The sequence below is a fragment of the Podarcis bocagei genome (assembly GCF_964188305.1).
Source record: "Podarcis bocagei genome assembly, chromosome: 13".
Classification (NCBI taxonomy): domain Eukaryota; kingdom Metazoa; phylum Chordata; class Lepidosauria; order Squamata; family Lacertidae; genus Podarcis; species Podarcis bocagei.
Window position 1 is genome coordinate 17,036,320 of NC_138138.1, and position 25,131 is coordinate 17,061,450.

The following is a 25,131-nucleotide window of genomic DNA, read 5'->3' on the forward strand; positions in this document are numbered from 1 at the left end:
ATTTGGGCCCCACGTGATTGGCTAATTCCGGGATTCTCCTATAGGCCAATCAGGTTGCGGATTCACTTCCACCTGGAGCTGGATTGGGTGGCTCCTGTGGACCAATCAGACTGCTGCATTCTGGACCCTATTGTTCTAGGGCCAGTCAGACTGCTGCATTCTGAATCCTATTGTTCTAGGACCAATCAGACTGCTGCATTTTGGATCCTATTCAACTCAGTACATAACACCTTAGGAAAAAAACCGCTGGGTTGTGCATCTTTGGTTCTGTCCCACAAGTCAGCTCTTGTTTTCCAACTGTATGCTGCCATGGATGCTTTTTTAACTGGAGAAAAGAATTGTTAACCTTTATGTACTAAGCTTGGATCCTAGAACAATAGGCAGGTAGGATCCTAGAATGCAACAACTGACTGGCTTGCAGGAGAAGACCAATCAGGCTCCAGGAGGAAGTTAATCAGGCTGGTAGGATCATAGAATGCAGCAACTGATTGGCAGGAAAAGACCGATCAGGCTCCAGGAGGGAAGCAGAATCAGCCAATCAGACGGGACTTATTGTGTAAATAATGTATATAAAAGCCTAAGGTTTGGGGGGGGGGGCAATCCAATCACTGTTTACAAGCTGCAATAAAGAGCATGAAATCACTGCCGGACGCCGAGTATATTTCACTAACCATTGAGGGTGAAATGGAGTAAATGAAGAGAGATCTCTCTTCCCCCTCACCTCCTGTGATCAGGTGATGGACCTGCCTCCAGGTGGTTACTGCTTTGAGCACGCCACCTTCAAGATTGGGACAGAAGGTTCCTTTGATCACTCAGAATTCTCTGATCCAACACCAACACCGTCCTTCCTGCCTCCAAACCTGCATGTGCCTCTTCATTTTTATTCCAGATGAGTGAGTAAAAATTTCATCACGAGCATGGGAAGGCACCACTTCATTAATCACTTTCTGTTGCCAGTTCTGCTCCCTTTGGGGATGGAATTTAGGGGTCCAGATAATGATTCCCTTGTCTGCATGCTTTGCCTGCTAGACTGATGCACCTGTCTGGACAACTAAATAGCTTTGTTGAGAAATACGATCACCTTCAAAGCTCAATCTCTCTCCCCTCTTCCTGACAGCCAGCCTCGGATAAGATAATCTTCCAGAGCCACAGGGCTAAGAGAACAATACGTGCATTATAGATTATGGTTGTGCTCAAACACACACATTATTTTTATATTAGTTTCCCCCACCCCTTCCCTTTCCCCCCCTTTCTACCTCCCTGTTCTCTGCTGTAATCCGTTTCTACGTTACTTAATACAATCGTTTTGTTTGAACTTAAAGTAGATTTTCAAACACTATGGAAACAAATGAAACCAAGAATTGCAGCAAAATGCAGTAGTGGATGTAGATTCTACCCTAGGTTGCTGCAGAAGTTCCTGAATCCAGTTGACTATTTAACCTAGGTTTTTAAAGCCCTGCACATTACTTTTAAGTTATCAGAAAACCATGGAAGACTACATGGACAGGCTCCAGTTCCCTGGTATTGCATAAATAAGTTCCAGAAAAAACAAAAAAAGGCAATATTCTAGGGATGAGGAAATTTTGGTCTCTCACAAGTTTCTAATTTTTCCAGTCTTGAGTTTAGTTCACCATATTTCTGCATTGCTTTGCCATTTCATTTGATTTTTTTAAAAAGTCATCAGCATTTAGTGTGCATTTCTCTTAATATATAAATATTTGCATTCAATTTTGCCTAATGTGCACAATATTCAAGCAGTTTCCCCTGATACAATGCATTGTATCTTTTCACCAGGATATGCATTTTTATGCACATGCCCCCCTAAAATATGCATTTCTGTACATTTGGGGGGTGTTGGAGAGCCACGTTGCAAAATTTGTAGAAGTGCAAATTTCAAAAGATGGACGCTTTTTGGTTTGCATTTTGTGACACGAAGCATGATTTAAATAGGTTTGTACAGTATTAAAATTCAAAGCTGAACTGAATTGCTCTCTCGTTCCTGCTTGTGTCACCATAAAGACCTAACAAATTCATTATGGGACCACACTTTGGGAAATAATAATAATAATAATAATAATAATAATAATAATAATAATAATAATAATAAATGGCTTCACCAGGTGAGGGCAGCTGATGGGTCTCAGACCGTTGGTGAGTTAGGGACTTCCTCTGCATGTGACGACAGGCTTTGGCAGATTAAGCAGGCAAGACAAATAGTGGGTCTCCTTTTTTGTATTTTTGTTCAATAATACCCACATTAAGGTCACAGGCGTGGTGTTCGGGGGGGACTGAAATGCTTCTCTTGGTAGTTCTTGAATTCTGCCATTTCTGACATCATATTTGTGACCTGTCCGTTTGTTTTTTTGCATAGAAACTGGGCTGCTTGTCTTATGCAGAAGGACATTGCCAGCATATACACCATGGGTAGGCAAACTAAGGCCCAGGGGCCGGATCCGGCCCAATCGCCTTCTAAATCCGACCCGTGGAATCAGCGTGTTTTTACATGAGTAGAATGTGTGCTTTTATTTAAAATGCATCTCTGGGTTATTTGTGGGGCATAGGAATTCTTTCATTTCCCCCCCAAAATATAGTCCATCCCCCCACAAGGTCTGAGGGACAGTGGACCGGCCCCCTGCTGGAAAGGTTTGCTGACCTCTGAGATACACTATGTCTCATTGGAAGATGAACAGGTGAATGAAACCGTGATGCAGTAATGAGTGTGGCCTACAGAAGCCATTGGCATCTGGGTCTGCTACAGGGCCTGATCTCTGTATTTGTGTGGCCTATTATTTCTGATGAGCAGCTGTTTTAGGTTAGCGGGCTGACCGGGAGCAAGACCTGTGATCATTGGCCAGAATGGGCTGCAGATCCCTGATGTGTTAGAGTGTTTTCAGCTAGGAGCTATGGGTCACAAGTGGTGTTGTGTCACTTTCTCTTCTATGTCTGTCCTGAAATAGAGGCAGACTGTGTTGATTTGTCTTTTCTCTTCACTGGGTGGCTATTGCAGTGTATAAGGAGTTTATTTGCATCTGTTCCATCAGTTATGACTGATAAACTCCTCGTTTCCTCAGCAACACACAGCTGCGGGAGTGTTTGAGGTATTCTAGGGCAGTGTTTCCCAACCACTGTTCCGCGGCACACTAGTGTGCCGCGAGATGTTGCCTGGTGTGCCGCGAGATGTTGCCTGGAGGGAGGCGGGCGAGTCAGGCGGCGAGAGGCGGGGCGGCGGTGGCGAGGAGAGGCCACCCAGCGCGGGGCTCTCACCGTCTGCCTGCCTGGCTGCCTGCGAGCTCAGCGGGCAGCGCCTCCATCCGCAGTGCCCGCCTCGCGGCTCTCATTCCCTGCCCCTGCCAAAGCTCACCCAGCCAAACCGCGCTCTCCTTCCTGCCTCGCTTTGCTGCCTCCTCCCCCCCACCCCCAAAGCTTGGAGGTTCCCCGGCAAGGGGGAGGGGAAAAAATTGAAACTTACACTTTCGTGCGTCCCTCCCGGCGTGACGCTGCGCGCTGACGTCACGGGGCTGTAATGGTGGTGTGCCTTGAGATTTTTTTCATCAAACAAGTGTGCCTTTGCCCAAAAAAGGTTGGGAAACACTGTTCTAGGGTATGTTCTCAGCTCATAGGGGGCAACAGTGAGGTCCAATAAGTCGGGCAAGCACCTTGCAGAACATTTCCCCCACCATGAGAATCCTCTTCCAATATACAGGGGTTCTGTGGCAGGTGAGTGTGTGATTTTCGGCAAAAAGTTAAATGTGGAGTCGGTTCCCTCGTGGCAGAACATTTTTGGAGATGTGTTGCTCTAGCCTTCTGTCTCTCTGAAGCATCAGCTTACTCGTGTCTGCTTTTCTCCACACCCTCCCTTCTAGATGGATCCAGTACAGAAAGCAGTGATCAACCACACTTTTGGTGTCCCCAACCTACTCAAGAAAAAGCAGTTCATCTCTTGTAATATTTGCCACCTCAGATTCAACTCTGCGGTAAGGCATGTCTCTACGGGAGCTGGGACAGGCGGGGAAGGGGGCGGGCAAGCCAGATGTGTCTGGTGGGAAGGAGGCCCACTCCACACCCCAAATTCTTCAGTTCCTTGGAGTGAGTAAGGAAAGAGAGCCTTGAAAAGGATACTGGGGTGGCTTTTGGAGACCATTTCATATGGATGCTCCATTTGTGTTGGCTTGGAAAACAACAGCTTGCCAACAGTAGCCTCTTGTTCAGCTTCTGACTAGCCTCAGTCAGATGCTAACTGGGTCAGTTGGGTAGGAGCCACAACTTGAAAATACAATAGTCAGAGTCAGCCTTCCTTATAAATCATCTTCATTCTAACTTACATTTGTAGCCTAGCTTTAGAGCACTAAAAGTAGCCCTCGTCATTCAGTCTTCCCAGCAACTCTGTAAGGTAGGTCAGTAATATGATTACACCCTTATTGCATATGGGAGGCTGATACTAAGGCATGGGTAGGCAAACTAAAGCCCAGGGGCCGGATCCGGCCCAATCGCCTTCTAAATCTGGCCTGCGGACGGTCTGGGAATCAGTGTGTTTTTACGTGAGTAGAATGTGTGCTTTTATTTAAAATGCATCTCTGGGTTATTTGTGGGGCATAGGAATTCGTTCATTCCCCCCCCCCAATATAGTTCGGCCCCCCACAAGGTCTGAGGGACAGTGGACCAGCCCCCTGCTGAAAATGTTTGCTGGTCCCTGCACTAAAGGGTCATCATCCACACTTCTGTTGCCCCACAGCTTCTCCCTGGAAAAACGCATGGTTTAGCGTTGTATCACAACAGCGGTAATCGGGTTTTCCGTGGCCTGCCCTTTGTTCCGATTTAGCACTAAAGAGCGGGTTTTTCTAGGGGAAGGCAAAACTGCATGGACTCATGCTTTCCAGGCACAGGGACAACCCTGTGGACAACCCCTTAGATAATAGCTTGCTTTAGGGCATTTGTTGCCTTTTGTCAATGGCAAGATTTGAACTGGGGGTGTCCTCCTGACTCATCTCTCTTTTCACCACGCGTCCTGGGACTTGTAATCCCAGGCCCAGATCCCCAGAAGGAAATAGATATACTCCATGCGTTTTTGAGAGTGACTGCCTCTGCTGCCACCTTAACACGACGCGAGCATCTGGCCATCGAGGAAGAGAGCAGCGGAGGAGATGGCAGAGTGGAAAATCGAGGCGAGGCTGTTTGCCCTCCTCTGTTTTACTCCCAAGAATTCAAGGGCACTTTAAGAGTCAAAACACTCCTGCATCATCTTACGTTCTTCAGGCCATGCACTGTTATTTGGCTCTGGCGAAAGGAAGGAACTGCAGCAGGGAGAGGAGCCAAGGAATATTCGTACTGCCAGTAGGCCACAGTCGACCTGCTAGTGATCCTTTGCCCCTGTAAAAGCTCCTGGTTCAGGGTTTCTCCCTGGTCTCCTAATAAGCTACAAACCAGCTTTTGTGTAGCTTTTCCTCTCCCTTTTGCTTTTCCTTACCCTAGACTGCTCAGGACCGGGGGGCCCCTCACAATTCGGCTATATCACTTTTGGCTTTATGGTGATTGCTGGTCATCCAGCAAAAGCAGTGTCTCCTTCTTGCCTCACCCTGCCCCACCACTCTCTCACACACACTCCATCCCTTGCTTTTTGCTATAAGCCTCCCATTTTATACCGTGACAACTTTCACCCCTCCCTCCCTCCCTCACGCTGCGCACCCATATAATTCAATTCCTGGCATTGTTCACTGCCTGGCAAAGTGGAGATAAGGCACATTGCCCCTGATTAAATGCAACCCATTGCTTGTTTCAAAAGGAGCTTTTGGGCAAAAGGAAATAAAAATGGGAGGCGTCATAAAAGAACGCATACGGCGAACAGCTTCAACATACAAAATAAAGTAACATAGCTAAATCTATATCCTTTAGGTGGAGGAGGAGGAGGAGGAGGACGTGACTGTCAGCTATTGTCACTTCCTGGGGTGCATGTCTAACATGCAGTGTATGTTCACAGACAGGCAGGCCAGAATATGTGTGTGTGTGTGTGTGTGTGTGTGTGTGTGTGTAATAGGGTATATTCTTTCCTTTATCCTTCCCCACCTTTCTGTGGGAAGGTTGAATCAATTAGCACACACTTCATGTCCCCCTGCCTGTGCGATGCTGATAATATTTTTTTTTTAAAAAAAAGACTACAAAAGGATACTGAGTGACCACCCTCCCCTGCTCCCCCCCCCAAAAAAAAATGCTTGTGTGTTTAGCAGTCAGAGACAATTCTCCCCATTGTCGCCAGAATGAATAGCTCTGCGGCAAATTCATGGAAACTTAAAATCCAATCTGAATTAAAATGAGGGTGCTGCTTGGCGGTTCGTCCTCGTTTGCATAATGTTTGAGGTAGGAGGGGCTGTTGCAGACCCCCTTGCACACAGATTGAGGAGGCAGGCAATGGGGAACTCTTCCGAGTGCCAGTGTTTCCTCCCCCCTCCCCCCCCCACTATAAAATGTTGTGGGACGCAGCCTTAAGGTCACGTGTTATGCTGTGCTCTTTAAAAAAAAGCAAGTCTGGGTCAATTTCACTTTTGGAGAGTAAGGGCTCATCCACACTTCTTCAGGTTTCCTGCTGATTGGCGTTTGATTCAGCGATAAAGAGTAGGTTTTTCCTGGGAAAGTGGCTGGGCAAACGGAAAAGCTCTCGGGCCCATGTTTTCTAAGTGTGGACAAGCCATGACACTCTGTCACTTTTGTCTCCCTCTTCTGGACCTTTCCTGCTCCCCCCCCCCAGAAGACATTTCCCTCTAGGGATGGGGAGGGGATGTACACAGAATTGTATGTAGGGATTAAATATTCAAGTTTTGTTTTTGCTGCCTGTGGTGCTCTCCAGCACCCCAGAAGGAATGGGTGGCAGGTGCAAGATAAATAAATCCTCCCTCTAAGTGTAGCTCCACCAGGTAAGGGCTCGTCCAAACTTCCAGTTGTCCCACTGCTTTCCCCCAGGAAAACCCTCTGGGTTCTGCTAAATTGGAGAAAATGTCAATTGGGTTTTCTGTAGATTGACTTCTGCTCTGATTCAGAAGTAAAGAGAGGGTTTTCCTGGAAAATGTGGCATGGCAAACCACTTGGGCCTTTGCCTAGAAAGCACAGGACAAGCATGAAACCTCTCGGATGCTTTTTAGGCCCAGGACAAACAGAAAGGTAGATGAGCCCTTTAAAAAGGTGGTAATTCGCGCCATAGACTTTCTTTGAATTTACGTACGGTAGAATGGCCTTTGAAACCACCCTTCCCTCTCTTATCGCTACCATCTCCATATTTGCCATCTCGCAGAATCAAGCTGAAGCGCATTACAGAGGCCATAAGCATGCCCGGAGACTCAAAGCCATTGAAGCAGTGAAAAACAAGCAGAAGACTGTGGATGGCAGCGGCAGCCAAGAGAAAACGGCTGCTGACTTTGACACCGCGCTGGACCTCAGCGGAGACACCAGCCACAGCAATGCAGGTACCAGTGGTGGCCCACAAAGCCCTGCGTGACGTTCTGAGTTTGTGGGAATGCTCTCTCCACTTCTTGGAAACTGGGTGGGGTGATAACCTGGACGCACTTTTAAGGCAATGTAAGATGGTACGTGGGGGTTATTTAGTTAATCTTGGTCAAATTAGACCTGGCGTCGAACACATCCCTTTGCCTCCTGCCACAATGTGAGCTAGTGTGCTGTCATGGTTAGAGTGCTGGACTAGGATCTGGGTTCAAATCCCTACTCAGCCATGAATCTCACCGGGCAACCTTGGGCCAGTCACCCACTCTTGGCCTAATCAACCTCACAGGGTTGCTGTGGAGATTAAATGAGGAGTGGGAAGAACCATGGAAGTCCCCTCAAGTTCTTCGGAGAAAAAGGTAGACTATAAGTGCAATAAATCATAGAATTGTAGAGTTGGAAGGGACACTGAGGGTCATCTGGTCCAGCCCCCTGCAATGCTGGAATAATCTGCTATCCCATATGGGGATCGAACCTGCAACCTTGGCATTATCAGCACCATGCTCTAACCAACTGAGCTACCCAGAGAAGTTCATCGATAATAATAAATAAATACAATGAGGTAGGGTGTCGTTTTCCCACTGAAAATCCCTCCCCATGCGCTGCTAGCCATTTCAGAAGGGAATCTGCAAATAGCAGCTATGAAGGAGAGATGATTTTCGGTAGGAAAATGGCATTGGCAAAAGTGTTGAATCTCTTTCTCATCCACCCACAGTCCTGATGTGGAGTGGGCCCTCCTCTGTGCAGCTGCTATTTTGGTTATGGGAGAGGGAAAATGACACCAGACCTCCCCTAGAGTAAGTAAAAAGGTAAAGGACCCCTGACAGTTAGGTCCAGTCATGAACGACTCTGGGGTTCATCTCACTTTACTGGCCAAAGGAGCCGACGTTTGTCCGCAGACAGTTTTTCCGGGTCATGTGGCAAGCATGACTAAGCCGCCGGAGCAGTACCTATTTATCTACTTGCACTGGTGTGCTTTCGAACTGCTAGGTTGGCAGGAGCTGGGACCGAGCAACGGGAGCTCACCCTGTCGCGGGGATTCGAACCGCTGACCTTCCGATCAGCAAGTCCTAGGCTCAGTGGTTTAGACCACAGCGCCACCCGCGTCCCCTAGTGTAAAGTACTACATCCCATTCTGGGGAAAGCGGGTCTCCCTTGGAGAGGTCATTCCAGATATGGTTGAAAAAGCCTCTGGCTCACCACCACAGGTGTACTGAGGGGCTGGCGAAACCGGTCTCCGCCAGGTGGAAGGCGCAAAAATCACCTGCCAGGTGTTGGAGTCTTCCCGTGACACCTGGAGTGCCCTCCTCCCTCCGACTTAGCACTCCAGCACTTGCTTTGTCTGAAGAAGGAATCTGCCAGCTTCTCCAGCAGGAAAAACCGCTGCTGCTGCTGCCGCCACTGCCGCTGCCTCCAGAGGGAATGGAAGGGTGTCCTTGGAGTGAGTAGCTTTGAGGCAGAGAGCAGTGCTGGTACCCCATCCTGCCCCAAGGAAGTGTGTTCCTCCTGTCCAGGCAGCCTCACCTGCTTCTCAGATTTTTGGGGGGCAGGGAGGGGCACCAAGAGCTCAAGGAATCCTAGGGCTACCTCTGCACACCACTGATCAACTTTAGAGGGCAGCTTCAGTTAAAAAGAGGTTACTCTGAAGAAGGATTGTATCTCAGCAGTAGAGTACAGTGTACAGTGGTACCTTGGGTTACATACGCTTCAGGTTACATACGCTTCAGGTTACAGACTCCCCTAACCCAGAAATAGTGCTTCAGGTTAAGAACTTTGCTTCAGGATGAGAACAGAAATTGTGCTCCAGCAGTGTGGCAGCAGCGGGAGGCCCCATTAGCTAAAGTGGTGCTTCAGGTTAAGAACAGTTTCAGGTTAAGAACGGACCTCCGGAACGAATTAAGTACTTAACCCAAGGTACCACTGTATCTGCTTCCCCAGGTGTAATTCCCAGCATCTCCAGGTAGGACTGGGAATGTCTGGTCTGAAACCCCTGGAGAGAGCGCCTGCTAGTCATTGTGGACAGTAATGTTCAATATAGGCCAATGTTCTGAGTTCCTATGTTCCTGTCTCTGCGGTGGCCAAGGTCTAGTCTAGAGAAGAAAAGCAGGAAGGGAGGAAGCTGCAACATCCTCCGGGGGGAAATAAAAACCTTCTCTTTTCCTTCTCTTTTGTTAGCACAATCCAATGGCCTGTTGGGATTGAATCAGCCGGCAGCAGAGCCCTGCAGCCTCATCCTGATGTCCCCTGTTGAGGAGTCACCTGCCGAGCTGGCTGGCGGAATCCTGTCCCTCGTCTCCCCACCTGTTTCGGAGCCGTCGGAAGGAGCTCCAGACACTGCAAGTGTGTCGTCGTCGTCTGCGGCTCCTGGAGCGGAGACTCCAGCCACTGAACTGGGCAGAAGCACCAGCTCAGCGCCAGACGCGGAGAAAGAGGGGAAGAAGAACAAGCAGCACCTATACTGTCCCACTTGCAAGGTGACAGTTAACTCTGCCTCGCAGCTCGAGGCTCACAATTCTGGTAAGAAGGAGCCCTTTGTTGGCTAAATCCCAGAAAAGTTGGGGCCAGCCTCCACATACACGTACGTGTGTTCGGAGCCAATTGCATGCAGCCCATGGACACTCACTTCCCCCTCTGAAATGTGTTTGTCCAGTTATCTAGCTACTGATGATGGGTGAGAGCTCATCCCATAGCAGCAGTAGGAGGGAAGATATTTTTCTCGTTGCACAGAAATAATTATCTGTACACAGCCTGAGGGTGTAGCATCCCGCCTCATTGCCCCGGTCTACGTGATATCTGAGGATGGTAAAATTGCAGACCTATCTTTTAAGGCCATGCTTTCCCAGATTCCCCTAAAAACAGAAACTAAATTTTGCCCCAAGGAAACCCAAATGTTGTGCTAAAATGAAAGGTTTCTGATTCGCATAACTTTAGGCCGATCTGCTGATAATAAACCTGTGTTCAGAACCTGAATGTTAGCTTGGCACCGTTTAGGATTTTGTGGCATGGAGCAGTGAAGGAGACGATATGAAGATGTTAGCAGATAGTTGCCCAGTGTGTACACAACGTTCTTACAAGCTTTAAGAACAAACCTTGGCTTCTGTTCGGGGTTTGTTTGGAGAGAAACACAACATGGGTGTGAGTTCCTACGTAACAAACACGACTCTTGTCTTGTTCCTACCTTATTTCCTCCCATGTGTGGCATTGGTCAGTAATGGAAGAGGAGTAAAGTGTTTGTGCTCATTAAACCATAGTTTATTGTAATCTATGGTCTAACGTTGCATGTGAACAAGCTCAGTGGATATGGAAAATGTGACTTTAAGGCCGTGAGGGTGAGATAGTGTACAGAAACCTCCTGCCTTGAACACAGGAGTCTTTTGCTGACATTGCCTCCCGGACTTTGAAATAACCACTCACCTGGTCTCCTCTGGTGAAAGTTTCCTCCAAGTGGCTAGGTAGAAAACTAGATAACAACTGCCTCTTTTTTATTTTTATGTCACCACTTACTGCATGGTTCGGTGAGGGTGGGCTAGTAAGTTTTTTTGGGAGGGGGGTGTTATTTGCAAGGGCACTGACTGCAATACTTTCAAATACCATTATAAACCCACAGCATGTCTAGAGGGGAAAGCTGAGATCCCAGATTCTATTCAGACAAAAAACCTCTGGCTTTTATGGCTGTATACACATTACTCGTTACTCTGGCTCCAATGCGCTCCCACTCCTGGTATTTGAAGCCAAGTACTCATGACGTTAGCCACAATTCCTAAGTATCTTGTAGTTTCTTGAGAAACACCCCTGTTTGATGTGCTTTCCCTCAAACCAGCTTCCATCTGATTGGAAAAAGCAAGTTTGCAGTTAAGCTGAACGAAGTGTGTACATTTTGGGCTTCTGCTGTGCATGTACAAATGACAGCTCCTCTGATGTGTACAGCCGCATGAAAATGCAACTTGAAACACAGTAGGGGGGGAAGCAACCTTGCTGCCTTTTAAGCCGCTGATGTGTACATAACCTATATTTCAAATCTGAGGGAGAGCAGCTTTGTGTCTTCCTGTATCCTACCGTGCCAACCTGAGATCTTCTTGCTGCAAGCCTTACATAATGTAGGTTTCTTTTAGCATCTCCTCCATTCCATCTAAAAGTGTTCCGGCGTTGCAGGCTTGGGCTTTTTGTCATGTTTAGTAACATCTATTTCTCCCTCCCTTTCTTCTCTCCCCCCCCCCCCCAGTTTCTCCTGATGAAGGATTTTTATGAACTCGGGAAGCTTGCTTGCTTCTTTGTGACTGCTTAGTTGATCCAAATAAAAGTTGCTTTTAAATTCTATGCAGAACTTTCTCTTGGTGAGATAACAAAGTGCATCCAGCATTGCTCTCACCCTTAATTTTTCAGGCTGTCATTTTTGATGACTTACACTTTCAAACAGGACAAGGAATTGAAATAATCAGAGTAGCTAGAAATAAACAAAAATAATAATATATGAATTCATTTGGGATTTGTCTTTGCTTTCCTATTCAACTTCAGCACCAGGGAAGATAATGCAGTTTGTGATCCCTGGAGCGTATTTGAAATATCAGTGTGATTCAGGCTTAATAAGATTAACATATATAATATACAGCACAAAAAGAACACATAAACATACACCATAGTGTTTGTTTTTTTAAAATAATGGGTAGGGGACACTTCAGTTTTGAATTTAACAGAAAGCAATGCATAGAACTATTCCTATGTTCATAAAAGCTGGCGCCAAACCATATACCCTTGACTCATGGCAGATAAGGACAGCTGTCCTTGGAATATATGGCACAGCCTACTGTGCTTTTTTTGAAAAAAGAAAAAAGCCAGGGCTACAAATTTAGAAATAGGCTTGGAGCAAGGGAAGGAGCTCAGAAATCCTTTGTAGTTTTCACTAACACACACACATGCTGAGAAAACAACAATAATGCACTACCTCAGGGGTAGGGGGGCAGGATACCACTGACAGGCCAAATCCTGAGCTCCCCCACCTCAGCTGGCTACATTGACAGGTAGGTGGGGCTACCCACTTGACAATCACCTGAGGTCAGCTGGCTCCCTTTTTCCTTTGCAGCACAGCTTGAGTTAAAGCCAGGATGAAAAGGAAGAACATTCCTCTGCAGGTGTGGTTTGGAGTCAAACCACGCCTGCAAAAGAACTCTGGGAGGCTGACCAGCTGTGACTTCAGTCCTCACTTTTGCAAGAATCAGCTATACAGTGGTACCTCGGGTTACAGACGCTTCAGGTTACACACTCTGCTAACCCAGAAATAGTGCTTCAGGTTAAGAACTTTGCTTCAGGATGAGAACAGAAATCGTGCTCCAGCGGCGTGGCAGCGGTGGGAGGCCCCATTAGCTAAAGTGGTGTCTCAGGTTAAGAACAGTTTCAGGTTAAGAACGGACCTCCGGAACGAATTAAGTACGTAACCAGAGGTACCACTGTATTCCAAAGTTCCAGATTGGGCCTTGCACTTGGCAGCAAGTTTAAAAGTCACTGAGTGCAAGCCCCACAAGCCAAGGAACATTGGGGTGAGCGCTTGCTAGGATTCCTGATTGTTCTTAGTCTTTACCTCCCGCGACACTTGACATCATGTTTGACATCGAATGTGGGTCGGGTGGGCATGGCTTGGGGCCAAATTAGGACCCCTGCCAGGTCTTATTTGGCCTGCAGGCTAGATGTTCTCCTTTTCTGTCCAACACTCTCCTTTGCGAAGACTCTTGGCAAGGCTAAATCACAGAGTCTTTGTTTTGTTCAGCATGTAGCCACTGCTAGATGAGAATCACGAGGTCACTCGGGGAGACTGCCTAAGGTTGCACTTGTTAAGGGCTAGTATTTCCAGTGTGGCAGCAGCCGCCTTCATTCTGGTGTCCTTTGACCCCATACATGCCTCTTATCCTGAAACTCCTCACATTTCCAAGAGCCAAGGAGCTGTCGCTGCTTCTCCTTGAACTCATGCGCTCTCTCTTTTTCCCCCTCCCCCAGGAGCAAAGCACAAGTCAATGCTGGAAGGCCAAGCCGTCCTGCCAAGGCGAGGCAGGGGCAAGATCCTCTCTCGAGTAGGGCACAAGCCCAAGCGGATTGGCAGCAAAGGCAGCCTCAGCATCCAAAACAAAGCCTTCCAATGCCAGGTGTGCGAGATCTTTGTCAACTCAGAAACCCAGCTCAATCAGGTAAGCAGAATGGTCCGGGCAGAAAGAGACTTTCTCCTTCGGCTGCTCTGATTGGCCGTACTGTTATGATGTGGGTCGTGAGACCGATATTCCTGAGGCCAAAATATTTCCTGAAAAAAAATCCACAGTTGAAACTTGCTGATTCAGAGCTGTGCACGGCTGTTGCTATTTCCCCTCTGTGGCTGCTTTGCTGGCCTTATTTTAGGGTTTATTCTCCTTCCTAAAGTGATCCCAGCCAGGCGGGGATCATATAAACATTAACTCAGCCATTCACATTTCATGACTTCACTGAAAGAAAACAAATGTACTTCAGAGTTAGGGCAATAATTCTGCATTTCGTGATCTGAAATGGGAAAGAAGCGCTTTTAACCTCCTTGGATGTTATGTTGCTCCTGAAAACCCACAGTGGAAGTAAACACGTTAGTTTTCCATTTGCCACATAACTCTTTGTTTTAGCTACAACAGACAAGCATTTCTACAAACCTTCTGAGATTTTTCAGTGAAGTTTCCAGGCTGGGTTTCCCCCTAAAATTCTAGAGTTGGAGCTGTTGGAAGCAGAATCTTTAACCTGGACATATTTAGCTACCGTAATTCTGAAATTTAAAAAGATTTCCACCATATTTGAGAGCTTTTTTCAACTTCAGTTGAATAAAAAGTGAATAAGAAATACTCTAGGTGAATATTTTTTTTGGGGGGAAATGGGTGTTCCTCAAAATTTTTGAGAGAGGTGATCCCCCTGCACTGCGCGCTCTCTCTTTCTTATTTACAGATTTCCCCCCAAATTTGTATTGTGGAGTTTCCACTGAAAAACAAATTGCATGAGGAAATTGGTCCCCTCACCAAGTGATAGCATCAGGTTCAAGTAAAGGACAGAGAGTAGCAATCATTTTTGACAAAGGAATAAACTTTAAAACCCAGTTGATACTGAAAGACAAGAATAGTGGATGCATATTTATTAAAGGGACAATGAATGGTAATAATATTTTTTTTTAAAAAAAAACCCTGTTCTATATTTGCATCAAACTAGAAACAACTTGACTTTTATTCAGAATGTATGATTTTAAATTCAATAAATTTGCTGAAGGAGAAGCCATGCTAGGGGGCGACTTCAACCTTAATGTACCAGGAGTTGAGCAAGGGCGCCACCTGGAGGAGCTTTTTAAAAGATAGGCAAAAATACCCTCAGACTACTACAACTCTTCCAAAAATGGGGCTTATATGATTAAATGGAGTGAAGAAAATATATTTTAAAAATCAGTTTTTGTGGGGATGATTAAGGAGGCAGGAGAGGATATATTACTTAATCATATCCTTCCTAAATTGCACTAGTAAGTTCCATATTCTAGCAGAGTTCCAAACATCCCCCTTTTTAAATTACGCAGCAATCAGCTTGTTGCTGACTCATCTGAGTCTTACTGTTAAAGATTCCTTCCTGGTAAAATCCCTTCTAATCCCTCTTTAAAAGAATAAACACAAGAATCTGTTTAATGTTAATATAAAAGTAGCTTACTCACAGATTCATTCAGGTTCACAGACGTATCCCTGAAGGCAGGCTTAGGTTACATAACAACTAGAACTATTCCATAAAGAAGTTAGTAAAAAGAAGAAAAAATCTAAGTCAAGGGTACACAGTACGGTCGTACCTTGTTTTTTGAACAGCTTAGTTCTTGAACGCTTTGACTCCTGAACACCGCAAACCCGGAAGTGACTGTTCTGGTTTGCGAACTATTTTTGGAACCCGAATGTCTGATGGGGCTTTGGTTTCCGAACGTTTTGGAAGTTGAACGGACTTCTGGAACGGATTCCGTTCGACTTCCAAGGTACGACTGTATTAAAAAAAGTGATGGCACTAAAACTCTCTCATAAAACATCTGCACAGAATTTGCCTCCTTTTATTCTAAATTATGTACATTGCAATCACCTAATAAAAAAAGGTCTCCACAATTTATTAGAAAACTTAACCTGTACCCGTCCTGTGGAATGCCCTCCCATCAGATATCAAGGAAATAAAAAAGCGATCTGACCTTTAGGTAAAGGTAAAGGGACCCCTGACCATTAGGTCCAGTTGTGGCCGACTCTGGGGTTGCGGCACTCATCTCGCTTTATTGGCCGAGGGAACCGGTGTACAGCTTCCAGGTCTTGTGGCCAGCATGACTGAGCCGCTTCTGGCGAACCAGAGCAGCACACGGAAACGCCGTTTACCTTCCCGCCAGAGCGGTACCTATTTATCTACTTGCACTGGTGTGCTTTCGAACTGCTAGGCGGGCAGGAGCAGGGACCGAGCAATGGGAGCTCACCCCGTCGCGGGGATTCAAACCGCCGACCTTCTAATCAGCAAGTCCTAGGCTCTGTAGTTTAACCCACAGCGCCACCCGCGTCCCTTTGATCTGACTTTTAGAAGACACCTGAAGGCAGCCCTGTTTAGGGAAGTTTTTAATGTTTAACGTCTGATGTCTCCACCCACAGCACATGAACAGCAGGCGGCATAAGGACAGACTGGCAGGGAAGCCAGCAAAGCCCAAATACAGCCCATACAGCAAGCTGCAGAAGAATACGGCCCTGGCAGTGAGTATTCTGAAGGTACTTGTCACTCGAGGTGCTGACCAACTGCGCGGCTTATTGGAAAATACCTTTAAAGAGCGGCTGGAGCTATGGGTTTGCTCTAGGGATCCTGGTCCCCTTCTTGGTCTAGGTGCTGAACAGTCTGCAGCACAACTTCAGGCATTGTTGTCGCTGGGAAGTTAGAGAAAGAAAGGTAATGGCATGACATGGGAGGAGGGCACTAGTTCAGCCGTAGAGCACCAGTTTTTTAAAAAAGCTGAGCAGTCAGCTTTTGAAATCACAAATGAAACTGTAGGAAGGCCGATTTTATCCACATCTTTTTGAATTCATTCTTTTTGGGAGGGGATCAAGTGTTATTAGGTGTGGTGGGTGGGCTGCTAACTGTAAACTGTAAGCTGAATCCATGGTCCAAGGCAACAACAGGATTTTGGGGACATTCTCAGTGTTTTACTAAGGTTTTTAAATACTTAACATCTATAAAGAGCGGTGCCGGGGCTTGAGTTTGCTTCGGAAGGTACAGCATGACCCTGGAAGCCAAGTCCACAATCTCGGATGTGGTTCGGGTTGGCCTTACTGCTCAGTATGGCAGAAGTGCCCTCTGTGCATGCTCAGGAGCATCGTTTGCCTTTACTGCTATTTTACACCTTCCAGAGCTGAGCCAAGGCTTTCAAAACAGCTTCTGGGCTTGGGGCCTAGTAGGGCCCAGCTTAAGTTAAGCGCTAGAGATTTAAAGTCATGGTCCACTGTGTCCCCCTCTCCTTTTGCAGCTTGTTGATTCACGTGGTGCGTGTCTCTCTCTTTCTCTTTCTGTGTGTCTCTGCCCCCGCCCTCCTTCTCTCCCTCCCACAGTCCAAACTGGCTTTGCAGAAGCACCTTACGAAGACCTTGGCTGCACGGTTCCTGCCGGGGCCCCTCACCCCAGCCACCATGTGTGCTCTCCCCAGCCCGCTAACGCTCCGACCAGCTGCCGCTACCCTCTTCCAAGCTCCCATCTTTGGACCAGCGCTTTTCCGAACCCCCCCAGGCCCTGTGCGAGCGGCTACAGGCCCTATCGTCTTTGCCCCCTACTAGAGAACTTTGGCACGGTTTTTGGGGTTCATTTAGTTAACCAATGTGGGGAAGATCAGGGCAGAAGCAGTACAGGGAAGGAGGGCATCTTAATCAGGCTGTACTCTGAGCAGAGGCAAACCAGAAACCTTCCACTGCTTTAAGCGCCAATCTTTTCATCTCCGTTTCCGCCTATGTCATTGTTTCGATTACACATTGGGGAAAGAGAGTATTCCCCTCTGTCCGCCTGTGTTATCCTCCCTCTTAGTTTCAGGCAGGCCTGCGATGCGCCAGGTTTTCAGGCATTGGTTGATCTACCTAGGAGCACAACCCACCTTATCCAGGTGAGCAGGTGGAGCATGTCAAGAACATTTGGTTCATTAGAAATCTGGACATCTGGAGGTGCCATTTTACACAGGGTTACTGCGATCCAGGAACCATGTGAGATTCAGTGTCTGGGGTTTGCTGGGTGGTGAATAACTGAGGTCCAAAGAGGATGTGATGTGGGATTGGAACTACTCACCTTTTCAACAAGCAAATGTGGGGGGAGGCCAGGTTTAGATTGGGGGGGGCTCTCCCCGCATGCCGTAGCCCTGATCCAGATCACTTCCTGCCCCCCCCCGCTGCTTTTTCAAAATAAAGACATAAGGAGTTCCTGTCACAGAACCTTAACACCATGTCTGCTTGGTCCTAAGACTCTGGCATGTAGGTGAATGTCAGTATTTCTCCCTTTAATGAGAGGTACTAGAATACCCCGTACTACTGAAGGGATTGAGCTAGTTTGTTGAGTAGAAACATTAAAGGGAAAATGAGGGTATGCACAAAAGGAGTATTTCTCATACGAACAAAATTAGTTACACACACAGAGAGTACAGATTAAACCCTCCCCACCATCTCAAGCCTTAATGTTTAATGTCAGATGGCAAAAATATATATTTTTTTAAAAAAAGTTTTCAAAATGACCAAATGGTTTTCAGATTAGGAACTGAAAAGCCCAGATTTTGCTTTCTTCTTGGATTCATGTGTGTGTTTAAAAGAGAGAGAGAGAGAGAATGTGAAGGAGTATTGCATCGGTTTTAGGTGCAAAATGAGCCAGAACTTTGGGGGTTTTTTCCATTTTTTGAAACAGTATTTTTATCCACAGCTTTAGAAAGTGAATAGGATTTAGATGTGCTTTGGAAAAGGAGTATCCAAGAGCCAGGAGTTCTCAGCTATTAGGACCACTCATATTTTACATGACACTTGTGTTTTTTCACACATGCAACAGTGTCTGGTGTCATGAGAGTTGCAGCATGTGAAGGGAAGGTTATGTTCTTTAAACACGTAGTGAACGTACACCAGGAAGTCATGAGTGTCCCATCACGTGTCCATGAGTGTTTAGAGATGTTAGACTCCTCTTTAATGTTTTACATATTCATGTCTGTGCAGTATGGATCATCCCCCAAAGTAGGGTTCAGTTGGACACTACTGGTTGGGGAAGGAGGTTTGTGTGAAATAGGAACGTCAGGGAGCATTTTCAATAGATCTTGCTGGTGTTGTCTGTGTGTTGGTGGATACCCAGATTTCGGCTTTTGGTTGCAGAGTTCAGAAGATAAAAGGCTGCTCTTGGGAACAGCTTACCAAGAACCAGTTCCGATGTAACGCTTTTGCATCTATCACAGATCTTGCAGCTTATTCCTAGAAAACACTGTGAGCTGAAGTCAGGTCCCTGGATACGTCAGGTTCACTCTAAACATCAGCCGCTGGGTTCCTAGAATCAAAAGGCTAGAAATAATTGTAAACTACTGTCCTTTCTCCTATGCTGCAAGAAAGGATGGGATCGCCCTTCTGCTTTCCCCTGCTCTTTACCGCTGAATCGGAGCAAACATCAGTTGGGTTAGAGTGGGTTTTCCTGGGGAAAGCAGCGGCACAAATGGAAAAGTTTTCTAGGACAAGTGAAGTGTGGATGAGCCTGCTGTCAGCCTGCAAAATCCACGCCACAGACTGGAATAATAATAATAATAATAATAATAATAATAATAATAATAATAATAATAATAATGTATTTGTACCCCGCCCATCTGGCTGGCAAGTGCCTTCAAAGCACAAAGCTCTCTGTTCCTTTAGCAAGGGAAGCAGACTGCATGCTGGAAGGAAAATAATAGGAGAGCCCTCCGTCATCAATGGCTGCTTACACTGAAAGCACATAGCTGGGGAGTGATTCGCTCTGTTTGCTTACCAACTACCGCACTTCTGCGCCCAACAACGGAAACAGGAGGTGAATTGGTAAAATGCCCCGCCACCTGGCAGGAAAATACAAACGACCAGTTTACCAAGTGGTGACAGGTGCACCCCAGTGACATTACCCCTGGGTGAACTAAAATGCAAGGACATGCACACTATCAGAAGTGATTATTAAATTTGCCAGACAATTGTGTATTGAAGAGAGAGTGCCCTAAAACCTAATAGCCACTTCCTCCCCTTTGATTGTCTTAGGGCTTGGTGCATCAGCAGACCAAAGTGGTACTTCTGCCAGAAACTGACAGGTGCATCAAGAGAGGGTTCCAGGAGTCCTACCCACCTGGTCCTCCTTCTGTGTCCAAACCTAAACCTACCTTGCCACTCCGTCCTGTGCCCTTCTCAGCCAAGTGGTAGAGCCCCACAGCTGCTTCCCTCCCTGAATGCCACCTCCTTGTGTAACCCTGTCCTTTCTCAGTTCTGCAAGCTGTCACACAGTGGTCTTCTCCAGCCCTGCCACTTGAGCTCCTCTAATTGGAGGTGGCAGAAACTCAACTTGGGACGTTGTACTCACCAGGCATGTTCTCTGCCACCACTTAAGCAGTGGCCCCGCTCCATCAAGTGTTGAGCGGTTCTCCTGGCTACAATTCTGAGAAGTCTCTTCTTTCCTTGGGGCACCACAGATTCTAAAGACTGGAGGTGCCAACACTGAAGGAAAACAGCAAGTGCAGATGATCCTGGGCTTCAGTGTTGGGTACAAACATCCCAAAGGAATCTGGACTGGCTTCTGCTGGGATTCCGAAGAGTTGGCTGTACAAGGTTATGCAAAGCAGCGGCATTTCTTTGCGGCCAGGTGTGGTGGTATTCTACTGCAGAGGTTTTCAACCTTTTGCGGTCCACAGCTCCCTTGAACAACTAAATTCTTTCTGCGGCACCCCTGTGGGGGCTCAGGGGCCTAGTTATGCCACCCCTTGCCTGCAGAGCTGGCAGCCCTTTGCCCCTTTTCAGATACCATTGAATGTTCCCTTAGCTTCTTCTCTGCTCCCCTCTCCTTGAGTCCTCTGGGCAGCCACAGCTGTCGCCCCTGGTCTCTGAACTGCCTCCCCACCTCCCCTTCTCAAAGAGAAGTGCCTCCTCTCACTGCCCCACAGGGGCCTGAGGAGCACCCCTGGCCATCCCCAGAGGCACCATTCGCCTGGGGAGCTTATAGCCAGGGCTGCTGCAATAAATAGCTGTGCAAGCCTTTGGGAGGCAGAGACGTGAGAAGGCATCAGAGGAGGGAGGGAAAGACAGAGGCTAGTGTTGCCCGCGGCACCCCTGGCCATCATTCAAGGCACCCCAGGGTGCCACGGCACACTGGTTGAAAACCACTGTTCTAGTGGTTAAGAGAGCTGTCAACAGACTTTAGTCTTATAAACCCAGTAACTTGAGGGCACTCCTGAATGCAAACGTATACCCAGCAGCTGTCCCTCAAGGATAATTATGGACCCTACTGGAATAAAAACAGCAAGGTTGCTGGCCACAATGAAGCAACGAGCCATTCTAATCTATGCAAAAATACTAATGAAGCGGCTCGGTTCTTCTTGGGTTTCTTTGCCTGTTTCTGGTTCCTGTACTGTGCTTGTTTCTACTGTATGACAAGGAGGGAGCACATAGCGCGCGCACACACACACACACACACACACACACACACAGCACCATAGTTTCCTTGCTGCAGTGGTCTCCTTGTTGCAGCTTTGAAATGTACCTTCCTGTCCCAGGGGACACTAAAACCCATTTCCATGTATGGCAGACAACATCAAAAATGTAAAATAGGTTCGTTCAAGGAATCAGGACAGGTTAGCCCTACTCCAAAAGTAGTTACAGTTGCTATAACAAGTCTCAGGGTGTAGATCTCACGGGTTCCTTTATGCTTCAGAGAATGCACACAAAATGACATTTCTCTCCATTTGTGTGGCTTTTCAAACATGAGCTTTTGCCGTTTCCCAAGCCAGTAGATGAAGCTCAGCGGGCAGCCTGCCATCTGACAAGAAGAAGCAAGCCAGTCTGATTTGTCTCCCACTTCGGTGGCATTTTGAGAGGGGGCTCTCCAGTTTCAAGAGAGACTAGATCTAGACGCATCAAAGAAACGTTTCAGTTAAGCACATTGCAAACTTTGTATGAGAAATCGTGTTGGCCAAAACGGCCCTCTGGTGTCACAGTGTTAGAACACATAAACAACATATATACAGTGGTGCCTCGCAAGACGAAAAGAATCCGTTCTGTGATTCTCTTCGTCTAGCGGTTTTTTCGTCTTGCGAAGCAAGCCCATTGAAGGATTAGCGGATTAGCGCTATTAGCGGCTATTAGCGGCTTATCTGCTGATCGGATCAGCTGATAAGCGGCTTAGGAAAAGGGGGGGAACCAGCAGGAACTCGCAAGACATTGTTGTCTTGCGAAGCAAGCCCATAGGAAATTCGTTTTGCGAAGCACCTCCAAAACGGAAAACTCTTTCGTCTAGCGAGTTTTCCGTCTTGCGAGGCATTCGTCTTGCGGGGCACCATTGTAAAGCGTTTTTCTCTTTGCCAGTGTAGCTAAGTCCTGGGGATGAGGACAGATATAATTTTGGTAGAGGGCAGGGGCCAGTCTGTAAGCATCTTCACTATGTTCAAGACAAGTGCAAGTCTTTCTCTCCAGTGCCAAGTTGGGGGGGGGGGATAGTTCTGCAAGCACACTTTGGATTATGCCAATTGGCTAGTGCCCGAGACTTCACCAAGGCACACACTCCAACCTCCAGATCAGGCCTTGTCCACACTTCCACTTGTCCACTGCCTAGAAAGCAAGGGTCTGAGCAGCTTCCCGCTTGACCTGTGCTTTCTCCTTTGCTCCATTCATTTCCCAGGGAAATTTCACTCATTAGGAGTGCCGATATCTCTGATGAAGTCAGGTGTGAGGCAGGAGGGCACGGTTTGGGGGAAACGGGCTCACAAGCCAAATTGGAACCTGTGCTATACCTAGTTAGGCCTGTAGAGTAGAGATTCCCCCACACCTCTGTTAGAAGGCAGAGAAAGGACAGGTTTGGTGATAAGAGAGCTAGCAGATTATGCGAGAAAGCAGGGAGAACTACATTCAGGACTGGGGGGGGGCTTGTTACAAGCCCTAGAAAGTTTTAAGAGTCATGACAGGTATACACTTTAACCTCATTTGGGGATTGAGTCTGTTTTGGTGCTAAACTGGACAGGGCACTTCTAGTTTGCACACTTCTGGAGAGGAGCTGATACGCTGGGAGCTGGTGATGAGAATATCACCCCTGAGAACAGGTACCCTTGGCCTCCAACCCTCTAGCAATTAGCAGACTCTGCAAACAGACTTATGGGTGTGGGTACTATTTTTATAGTACCCACCTACCCCTTAACTGCAGTCACAGCGAGTTTGCTGTAAGAAATGTGTTTTTATTTCGTCCATTTGCCGTTATTTTTGCTTCATGCGGTAGACCTGTAGTCTTGCTTTGTTTAGGCAATGTTAAAACCACAGCAAAGTCATGAGATTCGAACCCTCTGCTCACCAAGGAAGAACGCCACCTTCACCCCATGGCTCTACATTGCCCATACAAAGAGAATGGGCCTGATTCGATTAAGGAGAAGGAAACTCACGTGTAGAACGAGAGGGTCTCCTACCTAAACTTGGACGGTGTTAACAAACTATGTTTCTGTAGCATGATACTCTCAAAATGGATTGAAAACACAACCCCCAGCATTCTTGATTTCCTGTTGCATCTTCTTCCGTTTCTGTTGGATGTTACCAATGCCTTTCTGTTGTAGGGTCCCCTGAATGTTTACTTTTCTGTAAGGTTCTCCGTTTTAGCTGATGCCACCCTTCCTAATTTCAACAACCCACTAGCTTGTCCACTGGGCTCCCCTCTGCTTTTCTTTCTAAGTCGAGGCACTCCAAAGATAACGCCCATCGCTCATGTCTCTTTCCCTGTGTTATTCTCAGTCCTCCTGATATCTGGCCTATCACTGTGCTTTCTGTTCCAGGTTTTACAACGGTGCATCACTGTGCTTCCCTTTCTGGAGATACAAAGTAGGTTAAGATACCTTACTGGGCCAACCTAGGGCTGCTTCACTCTTTGCGTCTGTAATGTGCACAACAGAAAATACATTGCAGGTACCTATATTTTTGAAAAACGATGTGGACATGTGACAGACACATATTTTAAACAGTGTGTATACACACCAGGGAGCCGCAGTTGGCGTTAGCTTCCCACTGTCTCTCTCTCGACACACTCGCTCACAAGGTGCACACTTGCTCACAAGGTGTGAAGACATCCCTAGGTTGGCATAGGAGTATGAAAACTTTTTGAGTTTCAAGCAATTCCTTATCGGGCAAGATAGAGATCATGCAAATTACCAATAGGTGAAATGTTTGCATTCCTGATAACGAGCTGTTTATTTACAAGCTAGAAAAATCTGCATAGCCCATACTGGGCTTTTTGTAAAGCTACATTCCAAAAATGGCTGAAGAACGTACACCTAGCAACACACATCTCACCAAGCGGTCAGCATTTGCAAAATAGGGCATTGGAGCTATAATAGTAGCGAGCAAGAGATCGCTGCTCTTTAAACCACTTCCTTCCCTTTCTCTCCCTGATAAAGTGTTCTAGGTTCATCTTCGGTCTATGTGGTTCTAGGTTCATCTCCAGTCTATGTGGTTCCAGGTTCATCTCCATTCTGTGCGGTTCTAGGTTCATCTTCATTCTCTGTGGTTCTAGGTTCATCAACATGCTTCTCATCCTCATGGTTCAGAATTGTCCTATAACAGCTCAATTGCTGTGCCTCTCTTTCTGAGTAGTCCTACCTAGGCTTGCCAACTGGTTGTCCCTATGGCTGTGCTTCCTTTCCTTCCTTTCGGAAATCTTCCTGCCCATGCCCCGTGGTTTGTTTCTCCCGCCTTCGCTCTTCGTTGCCCTGCTCACAATGGTAGGTCTGGGGAAATGTAGGGAGCTACGTGCCAAGCGCTGGGCACACTTCGAATCCCAGCGGTGCTGCCTGCAGCTTCATTCGCTACCTTAATATTTCGCATAAAGCCATAAAACCTTCTGACCAGACTCTCGGCCTAAAGGCAGCTGCCCTCCGCTGCCCACTCCGGCGCTGGTGTTTCGAAACACTCGGCACTTTAACCCCGTTGAAGCCATTCCTTCTGCTAATAATATAGCAAGAGGCTGCTTTAGGAACACAATGTGGACGCTTTCTTCCGTCGCCCCTTTTTTCCTTTGTATCCAAAGCATTAATGCCTTTGAACATAGCATATAATGTACTCCAGGTAGTAGGTAGGGCGCCTAGGCCATAGCTCTCAGTAGTGTGTGTGCCCCCACCCTACCCAAAAATGTAAATTTTTCTTCTTTAAAAAAAAAAAGGAGTGATACGTAACCATGTTTGATCCTTAAAAAAACAAAAAAGTGAAAGGAAAACCCAACACAAATGTAGGGACTTGGGCCAGTACGTTGTTCCCCCACTCCACCCTCTGATGGTTCAATGTATATTTTTGATGTACTATATATATAAATATATAAAAATGTTGAGATTTAAGTAAAAAAAAAATATTTTGATAACCATTGCTCTACTGTGTTACTTGGTCAATAAATGGAACACAGGTGAATGAAGAA

The 25,131-nt window shown here is 46.8% G+C and overlaps 1 protein-coding gene and 1 long non-coding RNA gene across 10 annotated transcripts in view; one reads left to right on the top strand and one right to left on the bottom strand.

The window, feature by feature from the left end:
- Positions 1-21,717, top strand: part of ZNF385C (zinc finger protein 385C) — a 168,442-nt gene extending 146,725 nt beyond the window's left edge. For 8 of the 9 annotated variants that reach the window (XM_081166472.1, XM_081166474.1, XM_081166473.1 and 5 more), the window contains 6 exons: positions 3,864-3,974; positions 7,280-7,451; positions 9,661-10,002; positions 13,474-13,661; positions 16,128-16,241; positions 17,073-21,717. In XM_081166472.1, coding sequence (XP_081022598.1) covers positions 3,864-3,974; positions 7,280-7,451; positions 9,661-10,002; positions 13,474-13,661; positions 16,128-16,241; positions 17,073-17,294 — 1,149 coding nt within the window. In that variant the 3' untranslated portion in view covers positions 17,295-21,717. The remainder of the gene's footprint in view (positions 1-3,863; positions 3,975-7,279; positions 7,452-9,660; positions 10,003-13,473; positions 13,662-16,127; positions 16,242-17,072) is intronic. The other variant, XM_081166470.1, reaches the window with a different exon arrangement.
- Positions 1-25,131, bottom strand: part of LOC308571476 — a 379,389-nt gene that overhangs the window by 173,581 nt on the left and 180,677 nt on the right. The window lies entirely within an intron of this gene.